This window comes from Esox lucius, chromosome 15 (assembly GCF_011004845.1).
Source record: "Esox lucius isolate fEsoLuc1 chromosome 15, fEsoLuc1.pri, whole genome shotgun sequence".
In the NCBI taxonomy this organism is placed as follows: Eukaryota; Metazoa; Chordata; class Actinopteri; order Esociformes; family Esocidae; genus Esox; species Esox lucius.
The window spans coordinates 18,084,973-18,112,870 of record NC_047583.1 but is presented as its reverse complement, the minus strand read 5'-3'; the positions used below and the strand labels follow the sequence as shown (position 1 = coordinate 18,112,870).

Sequence of the window (27,898 nt, the reverse complement as noted above, 5' to 3'; positions counted from 1 at the left end):
AAGGTTTTAAGGCAAATTTGTACATAAAAGAGGACAATTTTGGTAATCCCCCTTATCCATTCTTTATATTCAATCAGTAGCTAAAACAATAACACAGAATCTCTTACCTCCCCATTTCTGTAAAGTTTTGAGATGGGGCTCGAGAAATCCAAAACAAGCTTGCATTTTAGGTTCTGATGTGGTCCAACAGTAAAAATGCATCAGCCATTCAGAACTTATGGTCTACAAAAATCAATGCATAAATATAATCAATGCACTATATAAGTAAAAAATGAGCACTAACTGCAGATAACAGGCCCTTTTAGCAGACTTTAGAAGTTGACGTCATAAGCAGAGTTGGCGTTAATCACCAATGCAACGGAAAAGTCTTTAATGAAGTTCTCTATTCTATTGTAGGCCATTTTATTGTTGTTTTAATCTGTTCTACTTTAAATATTTTCTTGTATAATGTAATGTATTATTTTATTTGCAGTCAAGTACAACGAAGTTCTTTACAGTTCAAAATAAAAACAACCGTTCTTCAAGAGATTTAGCAAATATGAATGTCGTTCAAAGTTAACAATACGGCTTTAAGAAACAGACAGCCACCCCTTTCCTCTTGAGAAAAAAATGACATCACTTGGTGGAAAAGCCAATGACAAAGCCGGATCCATAAGCAAGAAACGTAGTGCGTGTGTTCTTGAAAGCGAGCATGTATTCGCCTGTGTGTATGTGTTTGTGTATGTGTGTGAGAATGTGAATGTGAATGTGAGAGTGAGTGCTGTGTGCGTGTCTGAATGTGAACAAGTTGAGTAAACAGCCTGGCTGTAGATCTCGTGCTTTTTCTACAATTGTTCTTAAGCTAAGGAGGAAAAACTCGAAACTATTATGATTTATTAATTTGTGACCTGGGATACGAGCTACCAGGACCGGCTACGTCGCTAACAAGATGAACGCACAATAACATACTCTGTTTTATTTAAAATCCAGCCTGTCACAAATAACGGATTTTGGTCGCTATCATGTCAAGACATTGACCTGGACAGAGTTAGTCTTCAGTCGGATGCTGAGGGCTGATTTTCGTCTTCAAAAGAAGTTTACTGTGTCATCTGTGCGTGTGCGCGCGCGCGTGCGAGTGTGTGAATCTGTGTGACTGTTTTCTTTAGAAAGTTAAGTGCCTTTTAATGTACAAATCGCTGTATATTTCAATGAATGCACTGTAGTTGTCGCATGGCTTCAAACCAGCGGAAATTCTGTAACAGAAATTGGTGAAGATAGTTCAGCCATATTTGTCAAAGTTCAGGATGTTGAAGACTTTGACCAAGAAGCTAAGAAGACATTCACTTAACGAGATACATCCCTTTCAATTCAAGGTAAGCGAAGTTGTTAATTATCGAATTTAACCGTCCCACAATCGTCACAGTATGTCATCAAGATACATTGCAACAGTTATTTGACTGTGTCATGTTTTACTAAATTAAGAATGCATCAACCAGTTAAGTCATGCAGGAACGTTTTGATTTGGGTTGGTTATTAACCCGTATATCGTTCTGTGTTAATTCTTTTTGCTGAATGTTTTTGCTTGGGCATGTGGTTTTAGGTGAATGACCTGGCTACTTTGAAATAAACTTATGTGCACACACAAACACACACACACACACACACACACACAACATAATATCTCAAAGATCAGCATGTGGGCTGTATACTTTTCACTCCTAATACTAACCAAGCATTTAAACTTTCGAGAGGTGTGCATTTATAATACCAAACTATGAAAACAAACTCATCTGGTGAAAGTGACAGCTACACAGTAATTGATAACTGTTGCCCGCAAAATAACTTAACACACTTTTTCGGATAATTTCTTGGTAACATTAGTATTAAACAAATTACATTTTACTTTATTACTCTTATGTGCGCATACACACAATAACCCTGCTTTAATTTATTACACGTCTGGTTCTCCTCTGAAAAGGGGAATCTGGCTTTTAGTTATGTGTGTGTGTATGTGGATGCCTATTTCAGCAGTGTTTCCACCCTAAATTGCCCAGAATTCTTTGAAAAACACACATACACACTCAAAACCCCTGGCCTGCTAAAACCACACTCACAATGTCCCCATCCAACAGCTGTTCAGCTACGCGGTCTCAGAGTCCAGAGAGCTCTAGAGGGTTTTCTTAGGCACAGCACAGCAATTCATTGGGCTTCCATAACCGCAGTTTGCTAAAAACACTGACCATTTATTGTGCTTTAATGCATTCCATATGATGAAGTTGAATGACAGTTGCACCCACTATAATGTTACACGGCAGCCATTTTGTGCCACAATGCTACATTTTAATGTAGCTCACCTCAACCACCATTATTATTTAGCAAACAATTCAAACTTCATGGTTGCATGGCAGCCATTTTCTGCAACTATTACACATTTTAAATTGAAATCTTCAGATGTGACTAATGCAAGACCTGGGTTAAGAAAAACACGCTTTTAGTGTGACCATTTGAGTATGACCATTAGTACATTGCGCTGCTTCCCACAGTGCAGGTACTAATCAGACAAATGGCGTCTGTTGCAACTGTTGTGTGTTAGTAGGGCTCCCTGCTTATGCCATCAAACCCCTGCATCTAATCCAAAACACTGCAACCCGCATGGGATTCAACCTTCCCAAGTTCTCCCCATGTCACCCCGTTCCATCACACACTTTCAGTTGAAGCTACACTTGCATCCACAACACCATGATAATTCCCTTAAGCAGTGTTTCTTAATCCTGGTCCTAAGGGGTGTACGTTTTTGTTTTGGCCCTACCACTCACACACCTGACTCATATGTTACCCTACCACTCACACACCTGACTCATATGTTACCCTACCACTCACACACCTGACTCATATGTTACCCTACCACTCACACACCTGACTCATATGTTACCCTACCACTCACACACCTGACTCATATGTTACCCTACCACTCACACACCTGACTCATATGTTACCCTACCACTCACACACCTGACTCATATGTTACCCTACCACTCACACACCTGACTCATATGTTACACTACCACTCACACACCTGACTCATATGTTACACTACCACTCACACACCTGACTCATATGTTACACTACCACTCACACACCTGACTCATATGTTACACTACCACTCACACACCTGACTCATATGTTACACTACCACTCACACACCTGATTGACATAATCAACCTATCATCAAGTCTTTAGTTTGAATCAAGTGCTTGGGCAAAAACAAAAACGTGCACCCTTTTGGGTTCGGAGGACCAGGATTAAGAAACGCTGGCCTAAAGAGTTACAAGAGATACTACCCATCCCTAACTTCAAACTCTGCCTTTTGTCTCTAAACCGTCCTATTCCTATCGGAGGACAGCTCCCACTCAGTCCAGTCAAAGCTTTTCTCTGCACCCCAGTGGTGGGACCAGCTTCCCCTTGAAGCTAGAAAATCAGAGACCCTGCTAATTCGTTGAACTTCGGAAACGACCTTTTCAAAGAGTAGTTAGGATCACTTTACAGCTGCATCCAAAAACAAATGCTGCCCTACATATAATATTAGAAATATGGGTTACACTTTATTTTGAAAGTAACAAAAGTATTTCTGTAGATGCTCTAATGACAGTCAGTAGGCCTAACATTTTAACTAAATATCAACTAACCCTTACACTAACCTTAACCTAAATCATGAACCTGACCTTAACCCTTACCCAAAACCTTATTCTAAACCTAACTCTAACCTTAGCAAGTAGTTGCTAATCAACAGAAGTCACTGACTGGGTACTCCTGGGGTGCCTCTCAGTATTCAGAATTGGCTTCTTCTCCATGTCACTTCAGTGTCCTGCATACATATTTAGTAATAACATGCATTCATGTAATTTCATAGAAACGTGTGCCTTTTACTTAACTCTGAGAGCAGTGAATTTCATTGTAATACTTGGTGAAAATATATTTAAAAGTGGTTTAAAATAGTTTTCAGATTACTAACTTTTTATCTCAAAAAAAGTAATAGCTTTTAGCTGTGGATTTCAAAATATTTTATTTAGCAGATAACACCAATAAAAATGGAAATGTCTCTCCATGCCACTGCCTTAATACTATGTAAGGAAATGACTACATTGGAGGCTTTGAAAGGGATGTTTTTTCAGGTCGGTAGCTTAGGATACCCAAAGATAGTAGTCGTTGAGGTGGATAGGCCCTGTTCCACTCCCGACCTTATGACCTTAGCCTAATGAAGACAATTACAGGGCCAGTTAAATGGCCATCATCTCATGTGAGCATGACAAGAAAGCAATGAGAGTGAGCAAGTGTGTGTGTGTGTGTGTGTGTGTGTGTGTGTGTGTGTGTGTGTGTGTGTGTGTGTGTTTCTGCGTGTGGTATTGTCAGCCATATGTTTGTGAGAAGCAACTGGACTATGCATTCGTTTGGAGCGTTTGTGTCGGTCTGTCTAAGCCACAATCTTTTTGAACTCGCAAGTATGTCTGTGTGCACCTACCTCACTTCAGTATTGCAAGATGCTTGCGGACATGTGGTTTGCCAGGGAACTGTGTGGGTCGTACTCTGTATCAGAAAGGAGCTGGCACCTTGAGCTCAGGTCGACAGAGTGTTTGTGCACTGAGGGTTAGTTTGTACCTATATAAAGCCAACGCATGTGAACCACCCAGCGTGTGTGACTTGGTGCGTTCGAAGATAACAATTGATCCAGCTTAGAAAGCTGCTTGGTGACACTGAGTGAGTGGCAGGGATTTCCCTCAGCCACGCTTGGGATACTCACGCCTGGATAGGTTAGGAATGCTCAGGGGCACCTCCTAGATGCACACAGGTGCGTGTTATTACTAGTGTAGTTGAGGTTAGGATTATGATTTGGGGTTAAGGTTAGGGTAAGGGCGAGGATTAGAGTTAGGGGTTAGGAAAAGGATTTTGAATAGGAATACATTTTGTCCTCTCAGGTATGGTCATACAAACGTGTGTGTTTTTGCCCTTTCATTGACTCCAGATTAAGATCAGTCAAATCGCTGTTCTCACCAGCACAGATGCTTCTCTGGATTAATCAGTTTGTTGTAAATTCATGCCCCAACCGAACAAGCAACTGGATGTAGTTCCAGCTACGCTGTTATTCCTAACTTCACGGTACTCTAGAAACCTTGTCATTGGCATGAACCAACCAAATACTGTACATTTCTGTGTGGAGACAGTACATAAGCCTCCATAACACTTACATTGTTTAGGCTATTGCAGAAAGGCTATCCTTCCCCTTTTTAAAATCACCAAAAACACTGGCCCGAGCTGCCGAGCTGAGCCCAAATGTGTATCCCAACACTTTGCACCACTTACGGATGTTGCTCTACTGCTTAGCAAGTACCACCACCTTCCCCTCGTCTGGCTTACATGGCTCAAACCTGAGGCTCTGCTTCTATTATGTCCCACCTTGACAACATTACAACAGTTTGAGCCTTTCAAAAGCTACCTCTTGTTTGGCTCCATCTGCAGCATTTTGGACCGTGGAGTGAGTTTTACCGTACATTCTAAATTGTTACACTAGGTATTTCACTGTAATTAAAATAAGGGTTTAATGGCTAATAGAAGATTCAATATTTTATAAGGTCACAGACAATGTCAAGGCTTGACTGCTGTAGCTAGATGTGTATATTATTGATTTAGCCTAAATGTCTTCACACAAAACAAACTCTAGGGTAGGTGGCCATTTTAATTTCGATTAGGTGAACTGTGTTGCAAGAGTGACATTTAATTTCCTGAACGTTTCACTGTTTTGGCACACTTCATGGACGTTCAGGCGTCTGTTGGGACAGACTGGGTGTGTTGGAAGTTGAAGCTACCTCATTGGTCATGTCACTGCTGTATCTGCTTGTAACACTTTATTTTGTTCTTTAAACGCTGTCGGCTAACAGATTATAAAAAGTAGCCAAGTTTTTAACAAAATGGGAACCTTCCATAAAGAATTGTGCATTGCAAGCAGCAGAGGGGAAGTTATAAGTTGGGCGTTTTTTTTTGTAATGAAGTTTCAATTATGATAATGTCTTTGTGTTGGATTGTCTACTTATTTAGTGTGGCTGTAACAGCATTGTAATGTCCTTAATGAATGAACATGGTTATGATGATGTTTTTTTTCTGTGACTAACAGATGGTTGGTATGTGATATTAAGGCCTATCGTATGGTGCGCGTGCGTGTGCGCGTGCGCGTGTGTGTGCGCGTGCGCGTGTGTGTGCGCGTGCGCGCGCGTGTGCGCGCGTGTGTGCGCGCGTGTGTGTGCGCGCGCGCAGGGTGTTTGGTGATTTAACATGTCGTTGTTTACATTTGGCATTCGCTTCAGTTGGTTACATGTTGTCCCTTTGTGTTTAAGTGCTTTAAGTGTTATACCATCCCTCTTTGCAATTATCCTGAGGTCACAAGCAGTCTTCACACGTATTGCACTGCCACTAACCCCCACCTCACACGTGGTCCCGTGCAGAACATGAACACAGGACATATCAACGATGACACAGCCAGGTGGGCAGCCTCCATGCCAAGCTGGTGACAGATGGCACCGCCATGCCGTCTTAGAGATTTATATAGGCTATTTGCTGTTGTACATAATGTTGATCAGATAGTATTGAACTATTGGAGAACTGAAGGCTATGAAGGCTCTCTACATAATTCCACCTATTTTAAGACCTTGCTAATTTATACACCAGGTATGTCTTTGGACAGGAACACGCACCCTCACACACCAACTCTCACTTGACTTGACCACTGCTCAATATACAGTACATTCCTATGCAATGGCAAAAGATTGACAGAGTGAATCAAATGATTGTCAGTAACATTAATGTGTATATAATCTTGTGAAAAAGCAAGTACTCAGTCTGGAAAGTATTCTCTTTATTTTCTTCTTTATTTATTTTTTTACATATTTGGGCATATGGATATGTCATCTTCACTTCAACACTATTGACAGATGAATGTAACCTAATTTAACAATGACACTGAAAGATTATACTTTGCAATGATTTGTTTATCAAAAATCATTCAAATCAATTCATAGTGCAAAATAATACATGGTTTCTTGTACTTGTCTATCAATCTCTTACATCAACTGGGAGGAAATGTTGCCAAATGACCATAGCATTTTGATAGGATTGAGATCTGGCCTGACTCCATTATCTCCATTTCTTTTGGAACTATTCTGTTGTAGCTTTGCTTGTGTGTTTTAGATCATTGTTCTGTTAAGGTTCAGCTTTTTGACATTCTCCCCAAAAAATCTCTGGTGCAATAAGGGAATCCATGGCCAGGACCTGAGGCAGCAAAGCAGCCCCAAACTATAATGCCAACACCTCTGCTTTAGAGTTGGTAAGAGTTCTGTTCAAATGCGGTGTTTCACTTTCGCCAAACATGGTTTCTGGCATTGCAACCGAACAACACCACCTTTTGACTCATTTGTCTGTTTTAACAATGATGGATGAGGAAAGGATGAGGTCATTTTCCTTTCGACTTTTGATTTAGATTCATAGCCTTCATATCCAATAATGGGCTGGATACCATTGTTTTACAATATCACCTGCACCTATCCGATTTCCATTAACTGCATAAGGCACAGGGTGTTGTTCATGCTTACTTTGGGATTGGGCGTTTGTGTTTACACACATAATGATGTGATTGCTAAATGTTAACAGTAACCTCAAGGGTAAGGGTGGTCCTCAGGAATCCAGATTGCTGGTGCATTTCTTATGCTCAGTAAGCAATATGCTCAACAAGCAATCAGGAGCCATTTGTATAGCAACACTAGTATATAGGCATTGATGTAAGAGCTTTATCGTGCCTAATGGTGCCCTGGTAAGATTGTAAGCAAATCAGCTCTGCTCCTCTGCACAGCGCATGCAAATCTTGCGAGTGAGTTGCTTTCTTGAGCAGAATCTCTCTCTCTCTCTCTCACACTCACTCACACACACACACACACACACACACACACTACCTCAACTGCTCCATGCTTAACACAGAGATCATGTCTCATGGTCTGAGAGAACAAACATTCATTTAAATCCATACACCCACTTATTAGTCATTGGGACTGCGAAGACAAAGTAGCAGAACATTAAAGGATGCTAGGTGTGATAAGTAGCCTTGCTCCAGTTCCCAAATCATACACTCACACATGGTTGCTTGCATGTATGCCCTTTAAGTGCAACAAAAAGGCCTGCATGAGTTTTTTTATTTTGCTATTGTGTGTTGTTTGCCCTTTCTTTCACCTGACCTCCTGAACTGTAAACATCAGCATCCCAAACTACCCTTATGAAATATAGATCAACATGCAATGTCACTGTTAGGTTGGCTCATCTTGTTGCTGCAAACAGTTGTCTGAGATTGACACACCCTTGACCTTTAACCTGAATGTAGCCCTTAACACCTTGATTGTAGAAGTTGATTATCCCATACAACCAGTCCTGAAGGGTGAGGTCCTGACTCTGTATTAGTCATTGGGGTGGTTTGGGATAGATTGTCTTAATGCCTTGAACGTTTCATATGACTGTAAGAAAATGCCAGCTTCCTCATGTTTTAGCTCAGACCAGTATCTTACATCTAAGAGGTACATTAAGACAAGGGCAAGGGGAGAGCAATGCCAAGCATCCCTGAATGGAATTCAATCTAACTTGATCCCATCTCTTTTGGTGCTTTGGGTATTTTGAATATGAGATTGGACCCTACAGCAATACACAACTTACGCACGCACGCGCACAAACACAAACAGTCCCAGGTGAAGATATTATCTGCCTCCCACAAAAGCTCATGTGGTGCTGTTGGGTGATGTCATGGAGATGGCAGGTGCGATGGTAGTGAAATTAGTATGCTGTGTTCACTGTGGCTGAGGCGTTCACTGCTTAAAATTGTAACAAAATATACCAATTATAGCCATATTGTAATTTGATTTCCTATCTAAGCTTGTAGCAGGAATATTTTTAACATTATTAGCTAGATGTTAGTATACATACTGACATTGGTTGGGATGTGAGAATACCATGCAGTGATCCAAGTGTCACAAATGTCCAACAATGTCAGTGAACTCTGAATGCACCCCTGTTGTATTCAGAAGATGTTCTAGGAGTGAATCAGTGGATTTATAGAAGTGTACCATGCTTTCTTGAGTAAGACTTGAGGCCCTGGTTCCTTTTTGTTTCTCTTTTTCTCCTTCTCACTGTTTGAAGCTTTAGTACGAAGGGGAGGTGTTGTGTGTTCGTGCTTGTGCGAGCACAGATGGCAGCTGCTCGGCCTGGCCCCAGTTTGGTAATTACCGTGTGTGGCGCGTTACTTAACTCTTAGCGCTGCAGTCTGCTAGGTTTCTTTCCTGTTTTTGTAGATGTCTCAGACGAAGACTGCTCTTAAAGGGGCACTCTGGGACTTAGTAATGGTAGCAACAATATTTTGTTTTCTTTCTTTTAGGGGCTAGGTCAGCTTTAATATTACAGATACTTTTTTTGCATATTTTCTACCACATTTTACTCATCCCTCCCCTCCCCTGACTGGCAGACCAAAGGTCATGCAACTTATACTGCATCTTACAGCCCATTCTTTAACAGTGCTTGTAAATGTCCTTCTTCACACAAGTGCTGAGTCCTACAAATGGGGCAAAACATTATCCTGGTATCAATTACAATGTCCACAGATCAATCAACCTTTCCTAGAAAACCACCTTTCTGACATCTCACCATTTTACCACGGTGTCTCACAAGGGACTGAAACCTTCCCATCTGCAACGCTTCTGCCATAATTGCTACAAAAATAATCACCTTACCCAAGAGCACAATGATATTTCCTATTGACAGAATGTGGTCCCTGAAATCCCCAACCGTACAGACTGCAGGTCTAACCGCACCTTGTTATTATGACATAACAACTATTTCTGGACTCGAATACGCCACCAGTGGACAATACCAGAAAAGATGATCTAATGATTCTGTTTCATTGTGGCCACACTGGCGGTGCCAAGACTTTACATTTCACTGAAGAGGCTGTCTAGTAAGAGCATACCAAACCTTGATTAAAACTTTCTGTAACCTACTTCGTCTTGGAGATTTGGCAGAGTTGAGATGTTGGCACACTGCATCCAAAACGTAGTTGGGCTAATCTTGACCCTTTTTGCATTGCACAATATTTCAAAATGTGTCTTTCGGTCTTTAGATGCAATTATTTTAGTTTTGAGTTGGGTCAGTGCTTGTTAATGCTGATGTACTAGCTGTACAGATATGAGGTGTGTTCAGTAAAATAATGGTGTAGATTTGATAAATGCTTTCTAGTAGATTTATAGATGAAATATGAAAGCAGAGTAATGCCCAAAAGTGTGGATTATACTAATGCTAAATTTATTCCAACTCTTGTCATGAGAGGTTGGGGGACAAGCTATATTTTTACCATTGTCAATGTTAACTTTAAACTCGATTTCTTCTAGATTTCTTACCATGGCAGTGGGGAGGGAGCAGAGAGTGACGATTCTGAGGGGGAGAACCAGGAGCTTGCACAGATTGACCGAGGTACAGCCCCCACTAACCTAAACCAAGTTTCCAGTGCTCTGTGTTGCTAAATGGATGTGTACAAGATGCTCGTTTAACAAATATGCTCACTTAACACACTGGTCACCACCAGTAAGCTTGTCACCATCTCTTCTTCGACTTTGACCTATGCTCTTGACATCCCCTGTCAGAGAGGCGGCGGAACTGCGGCTTGACACCTCTGGCCACCAGCCAGCAACACAACCAGGGGCCTCCCTCACCGGCACGCGTCCGTCGCCTACGCCTCCTTCTAGATCCCAATCTCGACCGTCACTCATCTGAAGAAGAGCTGGAGCGAATCAGCCGTGGCGTTGGAGATGGCAGGAAGTGGACGCTGTGCCATGGCGACTACCACAGCAGTGCCTCCAGCGATGAGGAAGTGCGGGAATTGTGCGGCTGTGGCCCAGTTGCAACAGCCTTGGAGCCAGGGACTTGCCTGGCGGCCTCCCCCAGCCCAGTGCTCTTTAGCTCCAGTCCACCTCGCAGCCTCAAGCCCCCACCCCCCATACGGCTTCAGTTCCAGGTGGTGCCGCCCGCTGCCAGGCCCATAATCTTGACCCACTTTGACCAGTCAGCGGCCCCCTATAGGAGAAACAGGCACAGCTACAGTGGGGAGTTGGGTAGGCCGAGTCTGGACCTGGAGAAAATGCAACAGGTTAGCGTCACTACGTAGCGTCTAGTATTCTAAAATAGCTATGCTTAGCATAATCAGTGTTAGTTGTTTATCCTGCAATCAGCTTAGCATTCTGTCATTTGTATAGCTCTGTATCTTACGCTACTCAAAGTTTGGTCAAAATGAACAATTTATTCTTCCTAATTTTGACATTCTATGATGATGAGTTGTCATAAACGGCAACTGTAAAAAAAAATAAAAATAATTCCCATCTCAGGAAAATAACCATTATATTTACTAGAATACCCGAAGTTTTAAAAAGTTTAGTCTCAATCTCAGGGTGTGTCACAGTCTTGATTGGACTGCTTCAATGGACAGTGCGTTTTCGTCTCTATCATTTATAGCTATGGTTAACTAACTTAAATTGTTATGCTTGACATGCTCAAATCTCCATCAGAAAACACTGAAACTGCTACAAAAAAAAAGAGGTAGGGGTTTACAATAACTGGTATTTGGAAAACACTTGGGGTTAAAATCTTCACAGATGTTTGGCAAACATCACATGCAGCATTCCAAAATGGGCATTCTCAGGATAAAACAAAGATTACATGTTTATGTTAATCCACTGTTATTTGAAACATTGCACATACTTTTGTGTAGATGTCTATGAACCGAAGTGTGTAATGAAGGTATGCACATGTAATGTGTCAGGGACTAAAAGGCAGTTTAGGAATGACCCAGTTCCCTTGGGTTTATGCTGTTTGGTTGTTTGGATGTGCTTATTTTCAGTACGAATTGCCCCCAAGTTTCTTGGAATTAGCAATGCTAGCTAATGCTCCTTTTCGACTACCAAAAAGTAAATATACACTGATCAGCCATAACATTATGACCCGACGGCCCTGACCCGTCGAGGCATGGACTCCACAAGACCTCTGAAGGTGTGCTGTGGTATCTGGCACCAAGATGTTAGCAGCAGATCAAGTCCTGTAAGTTGCGAGGTGGGGCCTCCATGGATTGGACTTGTTTGTCCAACACATCACACAAATGCTCGATTGGATTGAGATCTGGGGAATTTGGAGGCCAAGTCAACACCTTGAACTTGTTGTTGTGTTCCTCAAACCATTTCTGAACCATTTTTGCTTTGTGGCAGGGTGAATTATCCTGCTGAAAGAGGCCAATGCCATCAGGGAATACCGTTGCCATGAAAAGGTGCACATGGTCTGCAGCAATGCTCAGGTATGTGGAACAATTCAAAGTCACATCCACATGAATGGCAGGACTCAAGGTTTCCCAGCAGAACATTGCCCAAAGCATCACACTGCCTCTGCCGGCTTACCTCCTTCCCAAAGTGCATCCTAGTGCCATGTGTTCTCCAGGTAAGTTATGGACACGCACCCGGCCAACCACGTCATGTGAAGGGAAACGTGATTCGTCAGACCTGGCAACCTTCTTCCATTGCTCCAGGGGTCAGCATGGGCATCCTGACCGGTCTGCGGCAACAAACTGCAATGCACTGTGTGTTCTGACACTGTGTTCCTTTCTATCAGTACCAGCATTAACTTTTTCTGCAGTTTGAGCTACAGTAGCTCTTCTGTTGGATCGGACCACACGTGCATCAGTGAGCCTTGGCCGGCCATGACCCTGTCGTGGGTTCACCACTTTTCTTTCCTTGGACCACTTTTGATTGGTGCTGACCACTGCAGACCGGGAACACCCCACAAGGCCTGCAGTTTTGGAGATGCTCTGACCCAGTCGTCTAGCCATCACAATTTGGCCCTTGTCAAAGTCACACAGATCCGTTTGCTCATTTTTCCTGCTTCTAACACATCAACTTTGAGGACAGAATGTTCACTTGCTGCCTAATATATCCCACCCACTGACCGGTGCCATGATAATGAGATTCAGTGTTATTCATTTCACCAGTCATTGGTCATAATGTTATGGCTGATCAGTGTATATTGCTGTCTGTTTCCTGTAATCTGCTATACATGCAATCTTATTAGGCAGACAGAAGTGGATCTCTGCATGGACTAAAACTTTTTGAATAGTTACGGGGCATTCTTTTGCTCTTGGCAGTCAATGCAATAATCCAACTTTTGTTTGGGCAAGGAGTCTGTGGACCACGCCTCAGATCTTCTTAGATGACTCACCACACTTCAACAGCGTATTTCATCCTTTTTTCACCTTGGAATATTTATAACATTATGGTCCGATTTAGCAAACACCTATGAAGCCTGGCCTAGGCCTAGAAAGTCAAGCTTAACGGTGTCTTCGAAACCTGCCCCCAGTATATAATGCCATGTGGTATGGATTCAAGTGAGCTACGTGAATGTTTTCAAAATGGACAATTGACCAGTGAAGTAGTTTTTATCACAACTGACCAAGAAATATGCTATATCACTCATACTGTACAATGGAAATCTGTAGTGTAGCCTTGTGCCACCAGCCAGAATGTCGACTGTTTTAATACATTGAGCTGGAGATTAGGTAAAACAGGGCACAATAGCACTGCCTTCGTGCTCGCTACCTCGGTGGTCCGGAGGATTGAAGGAGAGGGAGGCACGGACAGCAGATGTCTGCCCCCATTTCTCACAATAGCCAGTGAGCTGTGGAAAGACGGAGGGGTTGAGGCAGAAGGAGAGGATTAAGTAAACAGCAGAAAACAGTGACAATAACGATGAGTCACAAAGAAGCTGGACTGGTGTTTGTTGAAATCTAGTAGCCAAACTGGGCCGTACGAGAAGGTTGGGAGAGCGTCTGTTGGCCTGTGCATGCAGGAAGGTTTGAGGGGTCCATATGTCCATGGGTGTTTAGGGAGAAAGGGAACAGAAGTGAGACAGCGGGCAATAGCGAGAATGTCTGGCGGGTGGGTGGTTGTGTGTGGGGGGGAGGTTGTGTGTTTCTGTCTAATCTGCATCTATGTGTGTGTCAGTGTATTGCTGTGTGCATAGGTGTCTGTGTGTGTTAGGGAGAGCTTGGTCAAGTGGAATGGGAGATTCTGGAGGGAATACAATATGGGGGGCCTTCAGAGGTAGCTGCCAGACAATACTTTACCATTAACCCTTTAGCTAGGCAACTTCAAGTCCACATCCCAAGGGGCCTGGGTGCAGTTTGGGATGCGGACAAATTCCCAGTTTAAACTCATTTCTAGAGGGCCCCCTCCTACCTTCTAAACCCCCCCCCCCCCCCCCCCCCCCAACGTCTGTTTCGTCTTTCATGCCTCAAATGTCTGAGAACCCATTTTCTGAATCAGCCATTCTCTCTTGTTTTCATTAACACAAACAAATGTATTTACAGTGGACCACACTTAGTTTCTCCCTTGAACAGATGTACCCTATATTTGTCACAAGAGCCAACACTTCATTTTGTGCTAAGTCAGTCTATACTGCAATCTGGCAGATGGCAAAACTCTTTAGAAAGTAATGGTAGCAACACTTACATTAGATACTGTGCAATGGGCTGCTTAAACGGAAGGAACACAGGTTGAAAAAGTGGTCAGTTTGATGGATATACAGTACCAGGCCGGTACTGTAGCTCAAGCAGTTTAGAGACGTGATACGTTCTAAAATCAGCATTGCACATAATGGTGGAACATAATTTACATTGTAATATTCTCACACAGCTGTTGTTTTGTTGTTGTCACTACAAGTAATCCAACACACTCACGCTAATCCGATCCCAATTGCTCTGATGTGGCATGGCCCATTGTCAGTAGAAAACAATTGTATGTGTGGCAGATGTCTTTTTTGCCTGGATAGCCAAAAATGATTAGTCTGTCAGATATGCATTGAGTAAAACACTAATCTTTTTTTAACATCCTTTGGTGACCATCCTGGAAATGAAAGAAATGCCTATACAGTATTAAGAATGATATCTTTTTTATTGTTATTCACCAAATCATACTACTACTAGTAGTTTAAATTTTCCCAAGTGGACTTTAAAATGGGGTAGCAGGAGCAACTATAACAAAAGCATTGATAATTGTTCTTGGTTAATAGAACTAGGGTCAGAGTGTTTTCTAATTTCTTTCTACGGATGTGAAAGAACTACCTTTTGAACAATTTAAGCAAAATAAAAAATAAATCCACATTTTAAAATCATACAACATTATTGGTGGTCTCACGTCCTGGCACGCCCACGCCAGTGAGATCCAATGTCCTCTCTCCCTCATTTGGAGCACGGACACCTGTTTGTAGTGACTGCCCTCACCTGTGTTCCTGATCACTGTCCCTATTTGAGGTGCATTGTGTCAGTCGTTATTGGTTTTTTGTACATATGTAACGTTGTTTCCATTTTTGTGTGTAGTTTCTGTTTTAGTTATTTTTTGGTTTTATTTAAAGTCCCCTCCCTGTTCTACCTGCGCTGGTGTCCTGCCTTCTAACAGCTACGTTACAGGTGGATGATCACATGAGCTTCCCTATACCATTGTGATGCATTTAACTAGTAATAGTTCGAAACACTCTGAATCAATGCAGTTTTCAATTTGATTGAATGACAAACCTCATTCTGATACCAGTGACTAATAAAAGGCTAACACAAATGTTAAGAAACTACTTTATTTACAGGAACTCATATCCTATGCTATTTTCTAGCGCCGTGGCAATGGTGGAACCTATTGACAGAATGTCTGAAAGTGGCACTGCCTGTTATTTGCTAAAGACATTTGAAATGGTGGGCTTGTCAAACAATAATAAATAAAAATGTGGCCATTATTTGTTTGTTGTGTGAAAGAGTTTGGCAGTGGTTGTCAGGGCCACACCAACTCCCTTCACAACAGGAATAAAAAAATACTGTTAAGTACCCCTGTCAACAACCAGAGAAGTTTTGCTGGGTGGACTGGAAAATATTATTTGACAGGATATTACATAAGCTTAATTTTTCATGCTTGTTTGACCCAGCAATAGCTGGACTCTGGTCACTTTGTTCATTACAATTCCTAATTGACTCATGATGGTCAGTTGCTGTGATGTCATCTATTTTGAATTTACTTATGGTCATTGTCTGCCAGTTTAGAAATGGTCTTGCTTCTAAGTGATGGGGTTTCTGGTAGGCTGCATTTGTGATATGTATTATGATGTACATTTTAATTCATGTTTTTGAGATAGAAATGATGCTGAAGGATACAGATGGTCCAAAAAGGTATTTTTGCTGATCAGTCCTTCTCCTTTGCTTCCCTCAGAAAATGCTCTTGAAAAAGAATAGTGGTGGAAAAACAAGGACCATAAAGATACGGGTGAGTTTTTATTTTATCGTACACAATAACACAACAATATGCCCAAATACACACTAAAACTCTCTCAAGCCATGTCCATGTCATAAAAAACAACAGGTCTGATGGAAACGGCATAAAAGTCAGTAAGATACCAGAATTCTTTGTTGTGAAATAGATCATAGAAAGTACATGTATTGCTGTAATACCACCATTTGCCCACTGCACTATATCTGCGAGCCGTTGGCCAGAGTGCACATGCTAAGACCAGATTGTGCAAGTGTTCTGTTGTTGCAATAGCATTGGCAGTGATAGATTTTTGTGTTGTTGTTTTTCACCTTCCCCAACCAACTGTGTCATTGTCCCTGTCTCAAAACTCCTGACAGATTAAGATAGCTGAAGATTTTGGAAAGTTTTTCTCACAGGAATTCATACTAGGCATTCTCATTAAAGCTATACTCACATCGGATGACCTCCTTTAGCTTTGGAGGCACCCAGGCTGCACAAGTGTCAATGGATCGGGTTGGGACCAGGAAATTGCTGCTGACAATGCCTCCCCACTACCCTGGGTGAAAGATGTGGCCAATGTGAGGCGCAGAATTTGTTTTTCATCTGGAAAATTACAGCAAACTACAGGTGCACTATGTCATTATGAACAGGTTTTTCCATCTATAACCAGCAAGCCTGGTGGAAACCTCAGCAGATTTTTTTTTCATGCACATATATTTAATAATTCGCTTGAAAATCATGGATGGAAGATTTCATTCTTATCCTTTCAAGCCGAGTCATAATACCCAGTCAAGATGGCCATGTTCATTACATCCGTGATAAGGCTGAAAGGTCATACAGTACTATGAAAAACCCAGTCTGTCTTGCCGCCAATACCTTGATGCCGCTCCAAATGCATGCTGGGATAGCATCTGACACCGGCACTGGTTCCCATGACCCTATGCTAAAACACTTCCACTCTAACAAGAAAGCAGTACGTCTATATTAAACAACAAGCATTTACTCCTCTCGAGCAGGGGTATTCAACTTATACTTTAAATGTCTGGAGCCTAGTGGTTTTCTGTCCTCATCACCTGTTGTCCTGGATCTAGAGGGTTACACTGAAGAAAGAAGAAGTGGAACCGGACTCAAGCAGTTTGGAGTTATAGAGATTACAAATTTGACTATAATGTAGGTTACGACTTAAGTTCCCAGTTGTGCGAGCAGTGTAATAACGATCATAAGCACCTGATGGGATGTGCATCAGCGGACATGTGTCAAGAGGAACCAAAATAAGCTTTTTAATGTACAGAAAATACTTCGGAATGCGCAGTAAATCAACAGTGCAGTGTTCAAATGAAATGTTGTCTTTGGTGAATTGATGTCCTCACCATTGATCTAAAACTTCTTCAAACTGATTTCTTTTTTAATTAAGATCTGATGATCTTATCTAACATCTGCTGCTTCAGAAAATCCTAATTTAAATACATATATATTTAAGAATGACCTCAATACTATCCTTGCTGGCTGTTGTTCTTATTTCTGAACCAAAGAAAGCAAGGGTATCTCGAAGGCAAGTGATGCTAGTTTTTTTAATTTTATTTCAATGCTGTATACCTGAAGTAATTTACACATTTTACATATTTAAAAAACTTCATTTGTATTTTATTACTATTAAATAATATTAAAGTTATATAAACTGTGACCGTACAACTGAAGTTAATTAAATTGTGTGCTGCTATTGTTTCGCCGCTTGGGTACACCTCAGAATATGCTCACCGTGCCGAGACCCTTCTGTGATGTTTTGGGAACACCATGTGTGACCAGCAGGCCTGTCCCCTGTGTTGTGTAAGGGGTGGGGGAGGTAGGCTGGGGGGTGTTGAGCAGAGATGAAGGCTCCTGGGCATTTTGGCACAAACTCAGACAGTCCAGAAGGACACGCAGTGTGGCGGGAAAGTGACTGCGATTGTCAGTGCGGGTTATTGTAAATATGGGCCCTTACACATTTGTGCACACAGACACACCATTGCCATCCACAACACACACGCCAAACATACGCACAAGTTTGTCATACTATACTTGGAAGTGCATCCTAACATTCCCTCACTGATTTATCATGGGTTAATATACTTGTGACTTGTGGTATTCACAAGAATATGAATGCACGTACACAGATTCTCACACCATAAATTCTGAATACAATGTTTTTGATAGTCAGTGTACAGGTTTACTCAGCCATTGGAAATCAGTTTCAATCAGTGAACACTACTTTCGTTGTGTCTAGGCGCAGACTGAATGATGTAATTGAGACTCATCTTTCAATGTGGTGGAAGAAGATGAGAGATGGAGGGGTGTGTGTGTGTGTGTGTGTGTGTGTGTGTGTGTGTGTTTGGGGAGGGGTTGCCCTGTGGTGTATCACTGGGAATGAAGTCATTTTCCATTTTTAGATGACTGGCTGCTCTCCGTATTGCCTCGCTGCTACAGAGATGACGTTCAAAATCTTCTCGTTGTTTATGACTCACTTCCAGGCACAGTATTTTCTTGTTCAGTAGATTTGGGGGGGGGAGCTTGCTTGCTTGCTTGCTTGCTTGCTTGCTTGCTTTCTTTCTCCATCTCTCCTGTTACACCCATTCTTTTCTCCACCCTCTTGCCCCCCTGCTCGTTGTGCTTTTTCTCTCCTCTTCAAGGATCGCAACAAGTCTCTCTCCCTTCTCCCTGCCGGTCTGTCTCACTTGCTCTTTTGCCCTCTCCCCATTTTCTTTCTCCGCCTAATTCCCTCTTTTTTTCCTGGCATGGGCCCAGGGGTGATGCTAGATTGAGAGATGGGTGTTAGTGGTGAAAAGAGGGAGGGATGACAGTGCAGGGGGCCTCCTGAGGTTTCATGGGGATGGTGGTGGTTACAGAGAGATGGTCTATGGATGGGGCACCAAATAAGCATGAATTCCTGCTGTCATATACTCCTGAAAGTTCCCTTCTGCGTCGGAAGAGGCGGGAGTCGTAGAGAGGAGGCGGAGAGGGGAGAGAGCTCTTTCCCACAGACTGATCTGCCAAGAGTCTGGTTTCAGTCCCCAAAGAGGAGGTGAAATAGGTAGGAGGGATTGTGAGTAGAATAGTAGGAAGACTGATGGAGAGATGGAAAAAGCCTGGGGTTAAGAGACGTGAAACCTGCTGCACCTCTGTGGCCTTTTACAGTTGTTATTTTTCTCATTTAATCAACTATATAGTCAGATTATGGGATTGAAGGGGAGATACCTCAGTGACAGATTGGTCCCCTTTTACTCGCTAAATGAGTCTGTCATTTAGCGAGCCAACCTCAGTTCCAAACTCCTCCTGGCCAATTATGTGTTCAACAAATGTCACTTACCTCGAGATCTCTAACATGACAAAAACACGTAAGAGTCCCCCCTAGATGACCCATTCAAAAATATCTAAGTTAATTTTGTTAACAAAAGGTTTGTCCTTTTTAAACATACTGTTGTCTTAGTTTGGTAGCGCTAAATCTGCTTTGCGGTGGTTGTAACACAGGGTTTCCCAGCCATCCGGCCATGGACTGGTTCCAGGCCATAGACATTTTTCTGCTGGGCTTCCGGCATTGCCATAAAAATACATATTTTCCCCCCTAGCATTCCTGTTGAGTAATCAATTACCAGTAAATCTGCGCAGCCTGTGGTCCAGCAAAATGGCCAACACACAGCCATCATGTCTCTTCATGACATCTTTCAAATTCCAATGTTATAAGTGTGAGCTATTGTAGTTAAAGCAATATTAATAGCCATTCTAGCACATTCATGAACCACACATTCCATGAGTTGTTTATCCAGAAGTGAGGTGAGAAAGCGCCCCCGAGTGATGCAGTGCCTCGCAGTACAGTGACCAGGTATTTGAATCCCGGTCGTTGCATAATGACAGCACCCTGGGGTCCAGCAGAGGGTGGCACAAATTGGGTCAGCACTGTCTGGGTTGGGTGGGTGGATTCCAGACAGGACTGCCTTGTCTTGTCTCATTCCAGCAACTCCTTGGGTCAAGTTGGGTGCCTATGAGCTCAGTTGTGGTTGTTGGCCAGGGAGTTCTTTCACCTCCAGCAAGTATGTGATTAAAAATAACTTTGTAAAATATGCATCTGAGGAGGACACAGTTCTTTGACTACCCTGTACATTCTGTGGAGATATTTGAAGAGGCAAGACCGTCACCTATTGGACATTGTGAATTTGGGAGGGGAGTGAACGGGGGAAGGGATTGTAGGTGAGCAAATAACCTATTGTCAAATAACTCTTGGAACTGATTAAGCGTTATCCAAGTATAGCCTGTTGCTGGATAGAAGCTTTGCAGCACAAATAAGAATAGTGGTAGATGTGCTAGTTTTGTCATGTCTGGTTGAAGAAAGCTTGAGAAGCCCTGGTCTACAGCAAAAGACAACACCTTTTTTGGGGCCATGCAGGATAATGTAATGAAAAGTTCAGCAAACCTGTTAATTGAGTGAAACATCTAAAAACAGTTTACCTCAAAATACTGTATACAGTTGTTTGACTATTGGTCTTGTGTTACTTTATGAAATGTCTATTAGCCTCTATTTGAGACTGCTCCATGGTTTACGTACAGTACCAGTCAAAAGTTTGCACACCTACTCATTCAAGGGTATTTCTTTATTTTTACTATTTTCCACATTACACAATAATAGTGAAGACATCAAAAGTAGGAAATAAAACCGAATCATGTAGCAACAAATGCTTACTCTTAGCATTCTCTCTCATAGCTTCATGAGGTAGTCACCTGGAATGCATTTCAATTAACAGGTGTGGCTTGTTAATTTGTGAAATTTCTTTCCTTAATGTTTGAGCCAATCAGTTGTGTTATGACAAAGTAGGGTTGGTATACAGAAAACCATCATATGCAGCAATAAGCTATCCCACCTGGTTTGCGCTTTGTGAGACCATCATTTGTTTTTCAAAAGTTCATTGATCCAAAACATACCTCCTGGCTGTGTAACAGCTATTTGACCAAGACGGAAAGTGATGGAGTGCTGCAACAGATGACCTGGCCTCTATAATCACACAAACTCAACTCGACCCAATTGAGATGGTTTGGGATAATTTGGACAGAAGAGTGAAGGAATAGCAGTCAACATGTGCTCAGCATATGTGGGAAATCCTTCAAGACTGTTTCAAAAGCATTCCAGGTGACTACCTCATGAAGCTGGTTGAGAGAGTGCCAAGAGTGGGCAAAGCTTTCATCAAGGCAAAGGGTGGCTACTTTGAAGATTCTAAAATATAAATGTATTTTGATTTGTTTAACACTTTGGTTACTGCATGATTCCTTATGTATTTCATATTTTATGTCTTCTCTATTATTCTACAATGTGAAAAATAGTAAAAATAAAGAAATACCTTTTTGTATGAGTAGGTGGGTGGAAACTTTTGACCTGTACTCATGTGTACTTACGTGTGCAGAGTTGGGGTCTTATTTTCTGATCTTTATTTTGTCTGCCTCAGTGTAGAGCTTGTTATCACAAGTCCTGGACCTGGAGCCTCCACTACCCCTTGAGTAGGGCTGGAAAAAGTGCTGCCTTATTGCCAAATCACACAAAGCCATTTCCTGACGTTTCCTGTCAAGGGGAAAATGACTGGAGCTAATTTTAGACAGACCCTGTAGTCCTTCACAACAGAGAAGAGTGAGTGTCCTGGCAAGGGCTTCAGTACAGGAAGCAGTGTAACAATGTCACCAGGCCCGTTTATGCATGAAAATGATTGTCTGAAACATTTTGAAATGTCATAATCTCCCCATGTACTTCTTCCGGTGCACTAGCCCTGTGATTTGGAAGCGTTTGTCATTTGCAGAAGAATCCGAGGTATATGACGTGAAACGTTTCACCTCTGGGTCTGAATACAAACTAACTATGCTAAGCACGTTTGGAGGAGAATTTATGAAGTTGTTTTATAGTCCATATCTGTAGTCCATGGCATAGGGACTACTTGGTGTAAAGGGTGGACGTACTTGAATGTGGATTCAGTCTTGTAGCTGAAAGAGCTATTCAGAAATATTGCTTCTTCAGGATCTTTCTCCAGACTAAAGATTACCAACTTATACACATAATAATGTTCTGCACCTGTATGTGTGTATTCTTTACATACAGGTTGCAGTGGGAGTTGGCTGGAGGAAGTCACTGTCCTAATTTGGTTACTGTACAGATTTTGTTTAGTGTCTGTCGGTCTCTGTTTTCATTCTTGTTATGAAAACAGTACATCACATTGAACAATGGTATGTCTAACCTATCGCTTCAAAATAAACATTTCAGAGTGAATATCTAGCTGTTGGTTAGAGAGAGTTTTTGGAAGGACAGTTACAAAAATGTAATTAGTAAATATATCTGAATGGCTTTTTAAGAATCTAATTGCAGTCCTGACTTAATTCTGCATCAGTCACAGAGACTGCTCAACTGGCTAGTGTTTCATTTGGAACAGTGACTAAACTTACATCTGCATTTAGATCTTTGGGAAAGACATCAGTAAATAGGGTCAGACATGTGATGACTGGGATGCTTGTGCATTACAGCAATACAGTATGTTAGGAAAAAATGTAGCGCACCTATTTCCCACTGACTGAGAATGTCAACGCAGGATGCGACCAGACTGTGTCAGCAAGAACCGTACGTGGAGAACTCCACAGAGGGATATTATAGTAGAACTACACAGAGGGATATTATAGTAGAACTACACAGGGATATTATAGTAGAACTACACAGAGGGATATTATAGTAGAACTACACAGGGATATTATAGTAGAACTCCACGGAGAGATATTATAGTAGAACTACACAGGGATATTATAGTAGAACTCCACGGAGAGATATTATAGTAGAACTCCACGGAGAGATATTATAGTAGAACTCCACAGAGGGATATTATAGTAGAACTACACGGAGGGATATTATAGTAGAACTACACAGAGGGATATTATAGTAGAACTACACAGAGGGATATTATAGTAGAACTACACAGAGGGATATTATAGTAGAACTACACAGGGATATTATAGTAGAACTACACAGGGGGGGATATTGTAGTAGAACTCCACAGGGGGGGATATTGTAGTAGAACTCCACAGAGGGATATTATAGTAGAACTACACGGAGGGATATTATAGTAAATTTGCAGAGCATGAACTCCGTATTAAAAGACACATGCACATTTTAGGGTGCAGTAATTTAGAAACCATAGGCACTGGTTGTGGTGTCATCCTGCACCATATCATCAACAAGTGGGAGAGTGTGTGTGTTCCGTACACCGAGAAGGGATTGCTGTTCCGTCCCTCCAGTAGAGTTCCAGAGACTCGTAGAATCTATGCAAAGGCACACTGAAGCTGTTCTGGTGACTCGTGGTGGCCCAACACCCAACTGGGACACTTTAATTTATCACCAGTCTGTAAAGGGTTAAAGATTGCATTGCACCAGTTATTTCCAACCATACTGTGCATTTGGGTTAGTACTCAGACCCCCACACTTTTCCCACGCTTTGTTACGTTACCGCCTTGTTTTTTTAGCAAATGTATTTTAGCAAATGTTTTAAAATTTAAATAAACAGAAAGATCAAATGTATTTATTTTAGATATGAGGAAGGGTACCAAAACATTTCGGCTGCGTTGAAGGTCCCCAGGAACACAAGCCCCCAAGGCCTCCATCATTTTTAAATGGAAGTGGTTTTGACCACCAACATTCTTCCTAGAGCTGGTCGACCGGCCAATCAGAGGAGCAAGGCTTTGGTCAGGGTGGTTGTTACAAATGCAGATACCCGCATTCACACATGCCTGGTTTAAAAACCCAGTCAGTTGGTTCTCCCTGAGAGACTCTCTTGCTTTACCCCACAAGGACATACATGACAGACAGACACTTTGTTCATTCATACATCACTTAGTTTAGCACATACATCTCACTTTGTCCTGTTTCATGTCAGTATGTATACCTGTGGTCTTTTGTTTGGTGTTCTGTAGTCCATTGTTTGCTGTTTAGTCCTAGTTCAACCTGTGTGTTTTGTTTGTCCCTGGGAAAATGTTTTTTTTTAGCAAGTCGCCTTTGGGCATACAACCCGTAGGAAAACTTAGTCTAAAAACACTAGTCAGAACTGAGCGGACCACCCACTGTATTTTTGTATTGGTTAGTAGTCAGCTAAGCGGATCTTGAGGCAGGCAAGTTCAGTTTAGGGGTGTTTTGGACTATATTATTTCATTTCTTGGGTCCAGCTCAGCCCCTTTTCCCTAACCCCTTTACTGTGTGTTTATAATAAACGTTTTATGTTTGACGGTGGCTTTGGTTGTCTGTGTCGTTTGTTCCCACTGTTCATGTACACTACACCACTTTGCATGAGTTTTATGTTACGGGTCTCTAACCCATCCACCCTAGACTGCTAGAGCCACAGGGTTTGTAACAGTGGTGACCAAGAACCCGGTGGCCACGCTGACAGAGCTACAGAGGTCATGTGTGGAGATGGAAACAACATATCGAATGGCAACTACCTGTGAAGCACTCCCTCAATCAGGCCTGTGTAGTAGAATGGACTTATTGAAGAAGGCCCATCACATCCTGCTTGGAGTTTTCCAGAAGGCATTTGTAGGACTCGTAGACCACGAGGAACAATATTCTCTGGTCTAACAAAAACAAGATCACATTTTCTGGCCTCAATGCCAAGCGTCATGTCCTGAGGAAACAAAGCACTGCTCATCCCCTGGCCAATGCCACACCTATGGTGAAACATGGTGGGGATGTTTTTCAGCAACTAGTCAGGATTGAGGGAAAGACAAAGGAAGCAAAGTATAGACAGATCCTTGATGAAAACCTCCAGAATGCTCAGGACCCCAGACTTGGGTGATGTTTCACCTTCCAGCAGGGCAATGACCCTAATCACACTGCCAAGACAAAACAGGACTAGCTTCGGGGACAAGTCTGTGAATGTCCTGAAGTGACTCAGCCAGAGTCTTGAATCATATTCAACATCTCTGGAGAGCCCGGAGAATGGCTTTGCAGCGACGTTCCCCATAAAACCTAACAGAGCTTGCAAGGATCTGCAGAAAAAATGGGAGAAACTTCCCAAATACAGGTGAAACTTATAAATACAAAAATGACTCAAGGCTATTATCACAGCCAAAGGCACTTCCAACAAAGTACTGAGTTAAAGGGGTTTGGATACTTACATTGTTCACTTATGTAAATTATATGGGTTATGTTTTTTAAAACATAAAAAAAAAGGGGGTTTTTGCTCTGTCATTATGGGGAAAATATATTTAATACATTTTAGAGTAATGCTGTTATGCAACAAAAAGGGGAAGTGAAGGACTGTGTGAATACTCGACGAATGCACTATGTTCTGGTGCAGTACATGTTGGTCAAAAATAAGTCTGATTCTAAAGAGCCATTCTGGGTTGTGATGGCATACGCAATCAAGACACCTTTGTTAAAAGTTTTTTTTTTACTAATCTACCATATTGTCTAAACTTTTTCATTCACTTTGAAAATGTGGGGTAGGTTGTGTAAATCTGTAGGAAATATTCAGTTGAATCTCTTTATTTTACGGCAAAATGTTATAGCTCTGTGTGCAGATTTTGACCTAGATGCTGTATTTCAGACCTACCTTCAGCAGTGGTTGTAGATGACCGCTAGCTAATGCTCAGAGCAGTGTTGCCTAATCCTGGTCCTGGAGATCTATTGTCCCGTAGGTTTTGTCTTTAACATCATTTATGACTAACCTGATTAAGCTTTTCATCCAGCTAATTATTAGAAACAGGTGTGCTAAATTAGAGTTGGAGAGAGAACCTACAGGATAGTGGATCTCTAGGAAAAGGGTTGGGCAGACCTGGTAAGCTCTGCTCTACCCATTCACCCATATCCATGGAGAATAAAAGCTGGATTAGACCTTTGTCTTACTGTTCCTCTCCTATAAACTATACTCTCCCTCTCTCTTCACAGAACTTGACTGGTACTCGCCCTCCTCCCAGGTATGCCTACGATCCCTCAATTTATGCCTTCCGGTCCCTCAGCACGGCCCCTCCTTGCAGTCCACTGACTCCCTCCGAAGACCCCCCATGTGTATGAGGGGATGATCCCCCCCCCCGACACACACAAACGTACATACATACCTACACACGTGTATTTACTTGATAGAACTATAACTTGTCTCAGCTTCAAAGTCTGATGAGGAGAATGAGTAATACAATAATAGTAATGACTGCTTAAGACTACTTGACAAAGCCATGTTTAAAGGTTCATATAGTACTCTCAGGTAATCCTGCTTTGTCAAGTAATTCTGTTGCTCAGACAACTGTTCACACACACGGAACCGTCTAAGACACCAACAATGGGTAGATCTTTACCTTGATTTTGTAAGATAATGACAATGAGACAGGCAGACTGTAGGCCCTGATAAATGACAAGGCTAAAACAAAAGTCGCTTTAAAAACACTGCTTTACTGGACATTTCAGGAATTTCATAAACAACCTGTTCCCTTTTAGACCCCTTTTCAGCGGATTGCTATTCTTAAAGTGGACTATAAAAAAGATTTTCAAGGGAAAACGAAAGCATTCGAAACACCTACAAAGGAAGACAATCAAAGGTAAAAACTTAGGGCATCTAGACTGGACAACAACTCATTGTGACATCTGTAACCAAGAGCTTTTTGACACTTTGCAAGCTGTACACCAGCAAAATATAAACCAACATTATCCACCTGACAATGTCCTGGTACACATGAATAGGCTTTGGTGACAAAGGGCCTCCCTGGAACACGGAGTCATTTGAAAGTAAAGTAGATCTTATCTGTTTTTTTTGCTGTGCTATTTGAATTGTCAAGGTCTTGAGATACTGCAAAATGTATATTCATTGTTTTGGGGTAACTAACAAAAGTGTGACCAGCAAACCTGATGATGATATGGTGCATTTTATCTTAGAGAAAGAGGTTGAAATCAAATACCTTTGTTCTCTTTTCCTGCATGAATTTCACTGTGCTATGGTGCAGAAAAGACAAGTATGTGAGCATGTAAGAAAGAAGTATAAGAAATGTAGTAGAATGTGATGTCTTACTATCATTTCGGTGCTGTCATGACTTTGTGTAATACGCAACAGTATGCTACGGAGTTGGAAACTGAGACAACCAACCTTCATCTTAAGTCTCTCATCTTTATGCCTCTGAATGACATTCCTATCATATTGATTATGCTACACATGAGACTAGTCTTGACTGTAGGGTCTGAGGACAGTTTTGAAAAACTATTTATGCATATGAATGTATCCCAAGGACATGTTGAGATCAAAACAGTGTTGTCACCGTAACAAAGCTCTGCTAGAATGAATGTAGTGCTGCGCTGTGACTTTTGTGTCTCTTGCATAACATCTGAACAAATAAACGCCCTGTGGCCTCGATTCTTATATTGTTCTTCCTTTTTCACACTTAAATATTTACATAATATTAGGTATACAATATCGACAAATCATGGTCATCCCTGAAATTGCCCAGATTACAAGATTTGATGTCAATCCCATTGCACTTCAGTCAATTCAGGAGAT

The 27,898-nt window shown here is 41.8% G+C and overlaps 1 protein-coding gene across 1 annotated transcript; it reads left to right on the top strand.

The window, feature by feature from the left end:
- Positions 1-676: 676 nt before the first annotated feature.
- si:dkey-16j16.4 lies at positions 677-27,760 on the top strand. The gene is made up of 5 exons (XM_010892367.5): positions 677-1,352; positions 10,443-10,524; positions 10,695-11,197; positions 16,335-16,388; positions 26,305-27,760. The coding sequence occupies exons 1-5, from the start codon at positions 1,284-1,286 to the stop codon at positions 26,428-26,430; spliced, it is 834 nt and encodes a 277-aa protein (XP_010890669.2). The 5' UTR covers positions 677-1,283; the 3' UTR covers positions 26,431-27,760.
- Positions 27,761-27,898: the final 138 nt, after the last annotated feature.